The 15,741-nt window shown below is 27.8% G+C and overlaps 1 protein-coding gene across 2 annotated transcripts in view; it reads right to left on the bottom strand.

Annotated features, from left to right (window-relative positions):
- LOC143348956 (proton-coupled amino acid transporter 2) overlaps positions 1-15,741 on the bottom strand; it is a 72,798-nt gene that overhangs the window by 5,044 nt on the left and 52,013 nt on the right. Inside the window, exons 4-10 of one of the 2 annotated variants that reach the window (XM_076779743.1) lie at positions 9,434-9,584; positions 5,504-5,631; positions 4,002-4,086; positions 3,661-3,933; positions 1,668-1,846; positions 1,207-1,239; positions 783-955 (exon numbers count right to left, since the gene is read on the bottom strand). In XM_076779743.1, the coding sequence (XP_076635858.1) occupies positions 783-955; positions 1,207-1,239; positions 1,668-1,846; positions 3,661-3,933; positions 4,002-4,086; positions 5,504-5,631; positions 9,434-9,584 (1,022 nt within the window). The remainder of the gene's footprint in view (positions 1-782; positions 956-1,206; positions 1,240-1,667; positions 1,847-3,660; positions 3,934-4,001; positions 4,087-5,503; positions 5,632-9,433; positions 9,585-15,741) is intronic. The other variant, XM_076779744.1, reaches the window with a different exon arrangement.

Below are 15,741 nucleotides of genomic sequence, written 5' to 3'. Positions count from 1 at the left end.
AGCTACCCCTCCATTAGTCAGTTTTAACACTCAAAATTGAAACCTCTAGGGTCAATAGTTTGCTCAAAGGCTCAAAGTGACGTCTTGAGAGGCTTTAAGTAAAACTGAGCTCCCCAAGTGACAAAATGCAACCCTCATATACTGAAAATTGAGTCCTCAGCGGGAGCTACCCCTCCAGTAGTCAGTTTTAACACTCACAATTGAAACCTCTAGGGTAAACAGTTGCTCAAAGAGTCAAAGTGACGTCTCAAGAGGCTTTAAGTAAAACTGAGCTCCCCAAGTGACAAAATGCAACCCTCATATACTGAAAATTGAGCCCTCAGCGGGAGCTACCCCTCCATTAGTCAGTTTTAACACTCACAATTGAAACCTCTAGGGTCAATAGTTTGCTCAAAGGCTCAAAGTGACGTCTTGAGAGACTTTAAGTAAAACTGAGCTCCCCAAGTGACAAAATACAACCCTCATACACTGAAAATTGACCCCCTACAGTGGTGGAGCATTACCCAATTATGAGACAATGAAATGTACACTAAATGATGGACCCAACACCCCAGCCACCAAACATTTCAGTCCCCTACTTAGTCTACCATACTTACTAGTATCTTCTTTGTCAGTCTGCCCCACATTTGTGACAATTACAAAGTCAGGGCTTACTTTACAGGATGGACAATCAAACATTTAATTTTAACTTTAAAAAAAACGTTCAGAATTAGTTTAATCTTTGCTTGAAGTCCTGATGTATGAATGGAGCATTAATGAAAACTGCTCAATTTTGAACTTACATGTAAGGAAGCATAACGCTGAGCGGAAAACAGTCTCTGACAGAACTGGCCACTTGAAGGGGCCGAATTGCTCGACGATCTTGGGCCACATGATCGCAACAGGAACGTAAAATTGGAGTGCATACGTGAGTAATATACTCAACGAGATGGCAATTTTTATGCACTGTGGTAAGCTGTAAAAGAGAAACAGAATAAAACTACAGCATTCCATCTCCATCGTCGTATCACCAAAGTATACAATTATTCACCAGTATTATTTATATGTTAAGTGACACTACATGCAGAATTAGTCGACCACACGAAAGGCAGAATTCCACTATTGTTAATACTTGTGGATAAAAAAAAAGAAACTGGGCAAAACTGTGTTTAATAAAAGTAGTATTTGTACGGTACAGCACTTCTATAAGAACTATATGGTAGAAACCTTGAATGGTCGACGACGTTTTTCCCATCCACCCTTCGTATGCAACAGAAAATTATGTTACAAAGAGTTTCTCTTAACTACGTGTGCGTCTCGCTATTTTTCGCTATCATTTTGTGTGATAGAATTTTGATTATTCATAACGCAGTACGATTCGTCACCTGGACGCATAAAAGTCTACTATAGAATCGGTTAAACGATTTTTTAACGTCATTAATAACCATTAAGCGTTTAGGCAACAGTTGTTAACCACTTGCGTAATTTCAAAAATACCAAAATATTAAAGAACTTTATTAATAGAAACTTATTTTCGAAATCTAATTAGTCTGACCTGCATAATTTTAGCGAGTGATTAACATTTACATACATTCACCGAGTTATCGACAGGAGAGTGACTTTATCGGCCGAGCAGAAAGTGAAATAAGTCGAGATTTAAGTGAACAAGTAAATAAATTTATACTTACACTTCCGTCTTTTCGAGATTTAACGTAACTGAACCAGCGACATCCTCACCGTACTTTAAGTACGATATGAAACCCATCGCGACGAACATTGCACCCACAATGACCATTCCGACATTTAGAACCCCAAGTGTCTTATTGAAATTACTTGGTTTCTTCATTTCATTCTTCAGTGGTAAAACCTAGAAAGCAATAGCATCGATTAGAAACTAAATTTTAAACTGTTTTATATTGCAAATTGTACCTACATTCTATAACTAACAATTCAACTGTTATACATAAGGAACAATTGTTCAAATTGGTGTTTAAGTTCCTGTAATTTTGAAGTGTAGCCATTAATATTTCTTATTTTGTGCAATTTGAATGATCACAATTACTGCAACAGTTCAAACTTAACATTTGTTGCAAGTAGTAAATAACTGCATTTCATACTGAGGATGTAATTCTGCCCCAACAAGGGGAGTAATTTGAATAATTATGATCACTATTGTATCCTAGACTATTCAAACATCCAAGAAGTGACATCTTTAGTTCATCATCCTTATGTAAAACAGGTTGAATTGTACACATGTATCTATTTAACGACACTTTTGTCTGGACATTAAGGTAGAAAGATCAAGTCTCAAGTATCAAAGTACTTCCTTTTGACAAAGTATATACTCTGTGACGCATTGTCAAGTATCAGGTATCCTAAGATGTTTCAAGGAGGCTAACCACTTGAATTAAAGTGTAATTTCACAGATAGTTCCAAAGATATCTACAGAAGCAACCTTGAGGTGATTTAATGTCAGTGTTTGAACCAATTTTCAAAGTATTTTTGCTCAGAAGGCCTCTGAGACGTTGGTCAGTAGGCAACAAAGAGTGAATCAACCTCAGGAAGGTTTCAGTACCTTGAATAGTTAGCAAAGTCCTTTCAAAACTGTTCAGGACATGTCCAGAAGCCAGAATGAATCTTGGAATAGACTACAAACAGGAGTATCTCTCTTTTAGGAGTAGTTTCATGCAAAAGGGGTTGAGGAACACTCCAATGTGAGAAAGTTGGTTGTTTGTCCATCAGTTAACCTCAATTTGGTCAGTGTCTGAATCAATTTTCAAAGTATTTTCGTACACAAGGCCTCTGAGACGTTGGTCTGTAGGCAACAAAGAGTGAATCAACCTCAGGAAGGTTTCAGTACCTTGAATAGTTAGCAAAGTCCTTTCAAAACTGTTCAGGACATGTACAGAAGCCAGAATGAATCTTGGAATAGACTACAAACAGGAGTATCCCTCTTTTTGGAGTAGTTTCATGCAAAAGGGGTTGAGGAACACTCCAATGTGAGAAAGTTGGTTGTTTGTCCATCAGTTAACCTCAATTTGGTCAGTGTCTGAACCAATTTTCAAAGTATTTTCGTACAGAAGGCCTCAGAGACGTTGGTCTGCAGGCAACAAAGAGTGAATCAACCTCAGGAAGGTTTCAGTACCTTGAATAGTTAGCAAAGTCCTTTCAAAACTGTTCAGGACATGTACAGAAGCCAGAATGAATCTTGGAATAGACTACAAACAGGAGTATCCCTCTTTTTGGAGTAGTTTCATGCAAAAGGGGTTGAGGAACACTCCAATGTGAGAAAGTTGGTTGTTTGTCCATCAGTTAACCTCAATTTGGTCAGTGTCTGAACCAATTTTCAAAGTATTTTCGTACACAAGGCCTCAGAGACGTTGGTCTGCAGGCAACAAAGTGTGAATCAACCTCAGGAAGGTTTCAGTACCTTGAATAGTTAGCAAAGTCCTTTCAAAACTGTTCAGGACATGTACAGAAGCCAGAATGAATCTTGGAATAGACTACAAACAGGAGTATCCCTCTTTTTGGAGTAGTTTCATGCAAAAGGGGTTGAGGATCACTCCAATGTGAGAAAGTTGGTTGTTTGTCAGCGTCACAGAGTTCACAGATGCAGTCTGTTGGTCGCCAAATTTATACTGGTTGCATAAACACAATGGTGCACGTGTGAGAAACGCTTACCAACGTGATACCCTCGAAAGAGTATATCACAGTGCCAAAGAACAGAGGCAGATTGTGCCAATCAGCTATGTACCGCCTCTCGTGGATGGGTGGCAGGTCGTAGCACATTATATACATGGTGGCGATGTACCCAGCGGCGACTAAGAAATTCGCCAGCGAGGAGATGGGCACCAGGTACTTCAGGTTCCTTATCCAAGTGCTGAGCAGTATGGGGATCAGGATTATGGCCATGTGCTCATGCACGTTCATCTGGACCCCGTACACGTCCCCCACCTGGCCAACATAGGTTCCTTTTTTAAACAAATACATTGTACATAGCAATTGGACGTTGAGGAACTCACCTGCTTCATATTTGTAGCAATGAAAACGAAATAAACGCAGCAAAATCCGAGTTGCGTGATACATAAAAATATATTAACCAATTTTCTGCAACAAAGCGACAGTGTCAAAGTAAATAACAATATGGGAGGGGAATTTATACTTAAATATTGTTTTGATCTGTATTCTTTTTTGATTGAGTCTCTATTGATTCTGTTTCTCTTGATAAAAATTGTTGGAGGAAAGATTGCAAGTTCAGTGATAGAGATTGTTGATTAAGTTTGAGCCTTTTTTTTTATTGAATCTTACAGTTGAGTCTCTATTGATTCTGTTTCTCTTGATAAAAATTGTTGGAGAAAAGATTGCAAGTTTAGTGATGGAGATTGTTAATTAAGTTTGAGCCTTTTTTTTTGATTGAATCTTACAGTTGAGTCTCTATTGATTCTGTTTCTTTTGGTAAAAATTGTTGGAGGAAAGATTGCAAGTTTAGTGATGGAGATTGTTAATTAAGTTTGAGCTTTTTTTTGATTGAATCTTACAGTTGAGTCTCTATTGATTCTGTTTCTCTTGATAAAAATTGTTGGAGGAAAGATTGCAAGTTTAGTGATGGAGATTGTTAATTAAGTTTGAGCTTCTTTTTGATTGAATCTTACAGTTGAGTCTCTATTGATTCTGTTTCTTTTGATAAAAATTGTTGGAGGAAAGATTGCAAGTTTAGTGATAGTGATTGTTAATTAAGTTTGAGCTTTTTTTTGATTGAATCTTACAGTTGAGTCTCTATTGATTCTGTTTCTCTTGATAAAAATTGTTGGAGGAAAGATTGCAAGTTTAGTGATGGAGATTGTTAATTAAGTTTGAGCTTCTTTTTGATTGAATCTTACAGTTGAGTCTCTATTGATTCTGTTTCTCTTGATAAAAATTGTTGGAGAAAAGATTGCAAGTTCAGTGATAGAGATTGTTAATTAAGTTTGAGCTTCTTTTTGATTGAATCTTACAGTTGAGTCTCTATTGATTCTGTTTCTCTTGATAAAAATTGTTGGAGGAAAGATTGCAAGTTTAGTGATGGAGATTGTTAATTAAGTTTGAGCTTCTTTTTGATTGAATGTTACAGTTGAGTCTCTATTGATTCTGTTTCTCTTGATAAAAATTGTTGGAGGAAAGATTGCAAGTTTAGTGATAGAGATTGTTAATTAAGTTTGAGCCTTTTTTTTTATTGAATCTTACAGTTGAGTCTCTATTGATTCTGTTTCTCTTGATAAAAATTGTTGGAGAAAAGATTGCAAGTTTAGTGATAGAGATTGTTAATTAAGTTTGAGCTTTTTTTTGATTGAATCTTACAGTTGAGTCTCTATTGATTCTGTTTTATTTCTCTTGATAAAAATTGTTGGAGGAAAGATTGCAAGTTTAGTGATGGAGATTGTTGATTAAGTGGCGTTTATTGTGGCGTCAGGCGGATTTTGAGTATAATGCTAAGTAAACAGAGGATGGTGTCCCTGTTTAATCTTCAGCTGACACACATACGAACCTCATATGCACAGAGTATTTTCGGAGTGAAAGAGGCCCGGTGGCGAAGCAGAGTTCCACGGTATCAGCGAATCCACTGGTAGCGTTTGGGTCATTAATGCGACGCTTTACCTCCTCGTTGCACTGAATCTGTAACCATTCGTCGCCTATATTACCATACAATTACACAAACATTCTCTGAGGAACAATGCATCATTTAGAAGGCATTGGAAAAATTATGTTGCATTCATTTTACTGTTTCTGATTGCATTGTACTTTTTTACAGCTTGATTGGCTGTTATACTAGGATCCAGAGACTTTTAAAGAGTTTGAAATGAAATTTAAGTAATTTTAATGGAATTGAAATCAAGAATTTTTCATTTTTGAGTAACTTTTTGTGTTAGGTGGGGAATTTTGAATATTTTGGAGGTATTTGAAAAATTATGTTGCATTCATTTTATTGTTTCTGATTGCATTGTACTTTCTCACAACTTGATTGAATCCATAGACAAATTTTAAAAAGTTTGAAATGAAATTTAAGTAATTTTGATGGAATTGAAATCAAGAATTTTTCATTTTTGAGCAACTTTTTGTGTTAGGTGGGGAATTTTGAATATTTTGGAGGTATTTGAAGAATTATATTGCATTCATTTTATTGTTTCTGATTGCATTATACTTTTTCACAGCTTGATTGGCTGTTATACTAGGATCCAGAGACTTTTAAAGAGTTTGAAATGAAATTTGAATAATTTTGATGGAATTGAAATCAAGAATTTTTCATTTTTGAGCAACTTTTTGTGTTAGGTGGGCAATTTTGAATATTTTGGAGATATTTGAAGAATTATATTGCATTCATTTTGATGTTAGGATCCAGAGAGAAATTTTAAAAAGTTTGAAATGAAATTTGAATAATTTTGATGGAATTAAAATCAAAAATTTCTCGTTTTTGAGTGACTTTTTACTGCAAAAACTGTGTTAAGAAACTTTTTTTTACTAATGTGTTGTAAATGGTTGAACTTTCTTTTATAATATTTGTTAGATGGGCAATTTTGAATATTTTGGAGGTATTTAAAGAATTAAATAGCAAGAAGCTCTATTTTTGGAACAATTTTTGAGTATTTGTGGGGCATACTAATATTTGTTGTGGTTTTTTATGGAAATTCGTATTTTTATTGATGGAATTAGTGAAATTTGAGATTCGTAGAGGGTTGTTTCAACCCCCAGAAATATGGAATTATTAATATTATTATTAGTCTATGGATTTTTGTGCAAATTTATATTTTGATTGATAGAATTAGTGTAATTGGAACTTCATAGGGGGTTGTTTCAACCCCTAAATATGTGTAATTATTAATATTATTATTTGTCTATGGATTTTTGTGCAAATTTATATTTTTATTGATAGAATTAGTGAAATTAGAGCTTCTTAGAGGGTTGTTTCAACCCCTAAATATATGTAATTATTAATGTCATTAGTAGTTTGAGGATTTTTATGCAAATTCGTATTTTTATTGATAGAATTAATGAAATTTGATCTTCGTAGGGGGTTGTTTCAACCCCTAAATATATGTGATTATTTAGGAGTTGTAACAACCCCTATCATGATTAATATTATTAGTAGTTTGTGGATTTTTATGGAAATTTATATTTTTCTTATTAGAATTGATGAAATTTGAGCTTCATAGAGGGTTGTTTCAACCCCCAAAAATATGGAATTATTAATATTATTGTTTGTCTATGAATTTTTGTGCAAATTTATATTTTTATTGATAGAATTAGTGAAATTAGAGCTTCATAGGGGGTTGTTTCAACCCCTAGAAATATGTGATTATTTAGGGGTTGAAACAACCTCTATTATGATTAATATCATTAATAGTTTTTGAATTTTTATGCAAATTCATATTTTTATTGATAGAATTAGTGAAATTTGAGATTCGTAGAGGGTTGTTTCAACCCCTAAATATATGTGATTATTTAGAGGTTGAAACAACCCCTATTATGATTAATATCATTAGTAATTTTTGGATTTTTATGCAAATTCGTATTTTTATTATTACAATTGATGAAATCAGAGCTTCTTAGGGGGTTGTTTCAACCCCTAAATATGTGTAATTATTAATATTATTATTAGTCTGTGGATTTTTGTGCAAATTTATATTTTGATTATTAAAATTGATGAAATCAGAGCTTCTTAGAGGGTTGTTTCAACCCCTAAATATATGTAATTATTAATATCATTAGTAGTTTTTGAATTTTTATGCAAATTCATATTTTTATTGATAGAATTAATGAAATTAGAGCTTCATAGAGGGTTATTTCAACCCCTAAATATATGAAATTATTAATATCAATCATATTCATATATTTTACTAAATTAATTAATAATTTTAAAATAATTTTACATATGAATATTATTAAATTCTATTAATAATTATTATAATAATTTCTTGTATAATTTATAGATAAAATTGCATTTAAAGTAACTAAATAATCAATTAATTTAATTTATAAATTTTCAAAATTGTAGTTTTGTTATTATATCAATTACTTATTTAATTTATTGTTTAAATTTAATCATAAAAATATCATTAAATTTAGTCTGTGGATCTTTATACAAATTCATAGTTTTATTAATAAAATTAATGAAATTTGAGCTTCTTAGAGGGTTGTTTCAACCCCTAAATATATATAATTATTGATATCAATTATATTTATATATTTAACTAGATTAATTAATAATTTTAAAATAATTATATTTACATATGAATATTGTTCAATTTTATTAATAATTATTATGATAATTTCTTGTATAATTTATAGATAAAATTGCATTTAAAGGAACTAAATCATCATTTAATTTAATTCATAAATTTCCAAATTGTATTTTAGTTATTTTATCGATTACTCATTTAATTTATTGTTTAAATTTAATCATAAAAATATCATTGTTTAAATTTAATTATAAAAATATCAATGATTAAATTTAGTCTACGAATCTTCATGCAAATTCATATTTATATAATTAAAATTAATAAAATCAGTGCTTCATAGAGGGTTGTTTCAACCCCTAGATATATCTAATTATACTTAAAGATTCTCTTATTAAAATTTCATTCTTAAAACATAAATCAACGCAGAAATATTTAAGAATGGAAATCTGGAACAATTTCACTTAAAACTGAATTACAAAAAATTTAAAAATGGCCGCTCAGGTCCACCAACATAACGGTCAAATTATTAATAGCTCGAAAGATTCTATCAAAACAGTTTGATCACTATTATTTTGTGTCTACAAGCTTACCAAATGAAAAACAAAAAAGTTCAAATATCCATCAAAATTTTTCAATTACACTCACGATCTGACAAACTAAAAATAAACATTATTATATTGTTTAAAAACAAAATTGAAAACTTACCAAATAAAAAACAAAAAAGTTTAAATATCCATCAAAATTTTTCAATTAAACTCACGATCTGACAAACTAAAAATAGACATTATTATATTGTTTAAAAACAAAATTGAAAACTTACCAAATAAAAAACAAAAAAGTTTAAATATCCATCAAAATTTTTCAATTAAACTCACGATCTGAGAAACTAAAAATAGACTTTTTTGTTTGAAAACAAAATTGAAAACTTACCAAATAAAAAACAAAAAAGTTTAAATATCCATCAAAATTTTTCAATTACACTCTGAGAAACTAAAAATAGTCATTATTATTTTGTTTGAAAACAAAATTGAAAACAAAATTGGAAATTTACCAAATAAAAAACAAAAAAGTTTGAATATCGATCAAAATATTTCAATTACACTCACGATCTAAGAAACTAAAGTTATCATTTCGTTTGTATCTCAGTAAAAATGGAGACAAAATTGACTAATTCACAGCCAAATTATAAAAGAAAAAATTGAACGAAATATGGATAAAATAAACAAATGAATTTTACTTACGAGAATGTGCTGGGCGTGGACGCAAATGACACCAAGGAAGATCGTAAATGGCGGAGCCAGGATCAGTCCAGCGTGTTTGAAAGCGTCGCCCAATGCAAATATTCCCGAGCCGACGTTACCTTTGAACAGGTGCATCATTGTTTCCAAATACCTGCAATAATTCATCGTTCACGAGTGACTTTCTACAGTTTCGTGCATTAACAGAGTCCACATTAACCCCTCAACGTTCATCCTCGAGTTTAACTGCTTTAAAAACCAATAATAACCCAATAATTTAAGAAATAACAATATTTCTCTTTCAAATTGTACGTTTTAAGTATCAAAAAACGCATTTTTAGTAAGAAAAGTGGTTGTTTAATCGATAAAATTTGAACGTTGAGGCGTTAAGATGCGCAGGCTATAGGCGCGGTCGTCTGCGCAGGCCTTCTGCGCATGCACCAAAATGGCGACTGTTTCCTTTCTTATGAATCTAATTTCTTAGTTATTATTGATAAAAGTAGCGTAAATGGAGTGGAAACTTCGTAGATTCTTGATATTCTGTCTATTTTGTTATAAACAATTATCTTTGTTGGTTTGGAGATACCACAAATCTCAAAAAATACGATTTTAATAGAATTTTAGATAATTTATTTGTGACTTACAATATTAATGAAGAAATACAGTAATTTTAGATGCCAATTAATGAATATTAATTATTGCAAGCCTTAAATAAACAGTTTTCTTTTATTTGAGGCCATATTTACTTTGTTAAGTGATCATTTTTCAATTATTAACTTTTGGTAAAATATTCTACTGTGAATTTTCACCCACCAATTGCAAATATAATTAAATTATACTATTCTCAGTGTATATTCTCTTTAAAATTCAAGGTTATGTATTAAAAAATTAAACACAGTTTACGATGTATCAATATTTTTGATATAAATTAAATAAATCGTGTTTAAATATCAAAGTAAACATAAAAATCCAACAAATTTAGTAACAATACTTCCATTAACTGAAAAAAAACACTAAAAATGTTTCATAATGGCGTCAGTTTATTGCATTTGCATTGGCAGCCATTTTCTCAACTTTTATTTCCTTTTAATTTGGCAATATTGTTACTGATATTGTTAAATAATATTAAAAATAGTTAAATTAATGTTAGCAAGGTCTTCTAATTTATTTAAAAACAATTATATAATTTATAATAATAACAAATTTCAAATTTTAACAATTTTAGGGACTGTTTTGAAGAGAAATGTTTATTTGTTATTAATAAAATGATATATTAGTGTAATTTGACAATATTATTACTAATATTGTTCAATAATAATTAAATTAATATTAGCAAGGTCTTCTAATTTATTTAAAAACAATTATATAATTTATAATAATAACGAATTTCAAATTTTAACAACTTTAAAGACTGTTTTTAAGAGAAATGTTTATTTATTATTAATAAAATGATATATTAATGTAATTTGACAATATTATTACTAATATTGTTCAATAATAATTAAATTAATATTAGCAAGGTCTTCTAATTTATTTAAAAACAATGATATAATTTATAATAATAACAAATTTCAAATTTTAACAATTTTAGGGACTGTTTTTAAGAGAAATGTTTATTTATTATTAATAAAATGATATATTAGTATAATTTGACAATATTATTACTAATATTGTTCAATAATAATTAAATTAACATTAGCAAGGTCTTCTAATTTATTTAAAAACAATTATATAATTTATAATAATAACAAATTTCAAATTTTAACAACTTTAGAGACTGTTTTTAAGAGAAATGTTTATTTATTATTAATAAAATGATATATTAGTATAATTTAACAATATTGTTACTTATATCGTTAAATAATATTAAAAATAGTTAAATTAATTTAAAAACATATTTAAAAACAATGATATAATTTATAATAATAACAAATTTCAAATTTTAACAACTTCAAAGACTGTTTTGAAGAGAAATGTTTATTTATTATTAATAAAATGATACATTAGTGTAATTTGACAATATTATTACTAATATTGTTCAATAATAATTAAATTAATATTAGCAAGGGCTTCCAATTTATTTAAAAACAATTATATAATGTATAATAATAACAAATTTCAAATTTTAACAACTTTAGAGACTGTTTTTAAGAGAAATGTTTATTTGTTATTAATAAAATGATATATTAATGTAATTTGACAATATTGTTACTTATATCGTTAAATAATATTAAAAATAGTTAAATTAATTTAAAAACATATTTAAAAACAATGATATAATTTATAATAATAACAAATTTCAAATTTTAACAACTTCAAAGACTGTTTTGAAGAGAAATGTTTATTTATTATTAATAAAATGATACATTAGTGTAATTTGACAATATTGTTACTGATATTGTTCAATAATAATTAAAAATAATTAAATTAACATTAGCAAGGGCTTCCAATTTATTTAAAAACAATGATATAATTTATAATAATAACAAATTTCAAATTTTAACAACTTTAGAGACTATTTTTAAGAGAAATGTTTATTTGTTATTAATAAAATGATACATTAATGTAATTTGACAATATTGTTACTGATATTGTTCAATAATATTAAAAATAGTTAAATTAATTTAAAAACATATTTAAAAACAATGATATAATTTATAATAATAACAAATTTCAAATTTTAACAACTTTAAAGACTGTTTTGAAGAGAAATGTATATTTGTTATTAATAAAATGATATATTCCAGTTGTTTTTTTGCTTTAAACAAATAATACGTGATCAAATAGCAGTATCTAATCGACAAAGGGAAATATTTCGAAATTATATTGTTTGATAAACTCGAATAAAAAAAGTGAGATCGTTTTATTGTCGCCATAAATGAAAATTAGTTGATTATCTCGAGTATACTGCTTAAGAGAATATTGGACATATCAGAGGTAAATAGTTATGTAATTTTTTATTCTCTTCTTCAAAATGGCGTCCACGTGAGGATGATTTTTATTCAGAATTATGAAGTAATGAAAGATATTAATAATCTAGAATTTTTTTTATTGTTTTATGTTATAAAATGGAGAATAAATGTTATTTAAAATGTAAAAAATGCATAACTTGTTATGAGTGGATAGTTTTGGAAGAATATATTAATTTTTGGGGATGAAAAGTATTTAAAAAGAAGCCATAATGTATTTGTGTAATAAATTTCACATATTTGGGTAATTTTTAATTATGAAAATGTTGAATGTTAAATGGAAAATATGTTGGAGTGTATTTATTTATTATATTTCAAGGATTGTTTAGTTAGGTGGGGAATTTTTAATATTTTGGAGGTGTTGGAAAAATTATGTTGTGTTTATTTTGATGTTGCTAGGATTCAGAGACAAATTTTAATAAGTTTGAAATTAAATTTGATGTTGATGACATTAAAATCAATAATTTCTAATTTTTTACTGCAAAAACTGGGTAAAAATGCATAACTTGTTATGAGTGGATAGTTTTGGAAGAATATATTAATTTTTGGGGATGAAAAGTATTTAAAAAGAAGCCATAATGTATTTGTGTAATAAATTTCACATATTTGGGTAATTTTTAATTATGAAAATGTTGAATGTTAAATGGAAAATATGTTGGACTGTATTTATTTATTATATTTCAAGGATTGTTTAGATAGGTGGGGAATTTTTAATATTTTGGAGGTGTTGGAAAAATTATATTGTGTTTATTTTGATGTTGTTAGGATTCAGAGACAAATTTTAATAAGTTTGAAATTAAATTTGATGTTGATGACATTAAAATCAATAATTTCTAATTTTTTACTGCAAAAACTGGGTAAAAATGCATAACTTGTTATGAGTGGATAGTTTTGGAAGAATATATTAATTTTTGGGGATGAAAAGTATTTAAAAAGAAGCCATAATGTATTTGTGTAATAAATTTCACATATTTGGGTAATTTTTAAGTATGAAAATGTTGAATGTTAAATGGAAAATATGTTGGAGTGTATTTATTTATTATATTTCAAGGATTGTTTAGTTAGGTGGGGAATTTTTAATATTTTGGAGATGTTGGAAAAATTATGTTGTGTTTATTTTATTATTGTTAGGATTCAAAAACAAATTTTAAAGTTTGAAATAAAATTTAAATAATATTGATGAAATTAAAATCAACAATTTCTAATTTTGGACAGAGACAAATTTTAAAACGACTTTAAACAACAAATGTAATAATAAAAAAAAATTTTTAAAAGTTTGAGATTAAATTTAATGTTGATGGAATTAAAATCAACAATTTCTAATTTTTGAGTAACTTTTTACTGCAAAAACTGGGTCAAAAAACTGTTTTTTATTGTTTATAATGTGTTGTAAATGGTTGAACTTTTTTTTATAATATTTACTAGGTGAAAAAAAAAATTTTTAAAAGTTTGAGATTAAATTTAATGTTGATGGAATTGAAATTAATAATTTTTCATTTTTGTGTAACTTTTTACTGCAAAAACTGGGTCAAAAAACTGTTTTTTATTGTTTATAATGTGTTGTAAATGGTTGAACTCTTTTTTATAATATTTACTAGGTGAAAAAAAAAAATTTTAAAAAGTTTGAGATTAAATTTAATGTTGATGGAATTAAAATCAACAATTTCTAATTTTTGAGTAACTTTTTACTGCAAAAACTGGGTCAAAAAACTGTTTTTATTGTTTATAATGTGTTGTAAATGGTTAAACTTTTTTTTATAATATTTACTAGGTGAAAAAAAAAGATTTTTTAAAGTTTGAGATTAAATTTAATGTTGATGGAATTAAAATTAATAATTTCTAATTTTTGAGTAACTTTTTACTGCAAAAACTGGGTAAAAATACTTGTTTTTATTGTTTATAATGTGTTGTAAATGGTTGAACTCTTTTTTATAATATTTACTAGGTGAAAAAAAAAAATTTTTTAAAGTTTGAGATTACATTTAATGTTGATGGAATTAAAATCAACAATTTCTAATTTTTGAGTAACTTTTTACTGCAAAAACTGGGTAAAAATACTTGTTTTTATTGTTTATATGTGTTGTAAATGGTTAAACTTTTTTTTATAATATTTTTTAGGTGGTCAATTTTGAATATTTTATTTAAAAAATTATATTGCATTTATTTTATTGTTTTGCTAGGATTTAGAGACAAATTTTAAAAAGTTTGAAATAAAATTTAAATAATATTGATGGAATTAAAATCAACAATTTCACATTTTGAACAGAAACAAAATTCAAAAAAGTTTGAAATTAAATTTAAATAATATTGATGAAATTAAAAACAATAATTACTAATTTTTGAGTAATTTTGTACTGCAAAAACTAAGTTAAAACACTTTTTTTTACTAATGTGTTGTAAATGGTTAAACTTTCTTTTATAATATTTGTTAGGTAGTCAATTTTGATTATTTTAGAGGCATTTAAAAAATTATATTGCATTCATTTTGATGTTGCTAGGATTCAAAGACAAAATCTAGAAAGTTTAAAACAAAATTTAAATAATATTGATCAAATTGAAAACAATAATTTCTAATTTTAGTCAGAGACAAATCCAAAAAATTTGGAATTAAATTTAAACAATATTCATAAAATTAAAATCAACAATTTCTAAGTTTAGTCAGATACAAAATCTAAAAAAGTTTGAAATAAAATTTAAATAACATCGATGGAATTAAAATCAACAATTTTTCACTTTTGACTATCTTTTTACTGCAAAAAACTATGTAAAAAAAATTTTTATTTATTGTGTATAATGCGTTGCAAATGATTAAACTTCCTTTTATAATATTTGTTAAGTGTTAAAAAAGTTAAAAAATTATATTGCATTCATTTTGATGTTCCCAGTATCTAAAGCCAAAAATCTAAAAAATTTAAAGCAAAATTAAAACAACATTTTCAATTAAAAATGAATTAAAATCAACAATTTTTCAATTTTGACTATCTTTTCTTGCAAAAAACTTTGCAAAAAAAATTTCTATTTACTGTGTATAATGCGTTATAAATGATTAAAGTTCGTTTAGTAATATTTCTGTGATAATAGAAATTTATTTGAAAAGCTGGTCGTGGCAGTGTACACAAAGTTTCGTAGAGTTGACAGGAAATTTTCCAAGCATTCCCGCGTCTCGTCGCGCGAGCTAATTTAAAATCACCGGCGAATGAACTGGCCGACCGAGTTTGAAAACGCTCAGCCATGTCCCTCGCGATTTAATATGAATAAACACGTGTCGAATCCACTCTTTCTACCTCCATTTTGTCACCTAATACCTTCTATGTATCAAAATAATAAATTTACAAACAAAAT

The sequence above is a fragment of the Colletes latitarsis genome, chromosome 12 (genome assembly GCF_051014445.1).
Source record: "Colletes latitarsis isolate SP2378_abdomen chromosome 12, iyColLati1, whole genome shotgun sequence".
Taxonomy (NCBI): domain Eukaryota; kingdom Metazoa; phylum Arthropoda; class Insecta; order Hymenoptera; family Colletidae; genus Colletes; species Colletes latitarsis.
This window is presented reverse-complemented; position numbering and strand designations above follow the sequence as displayed.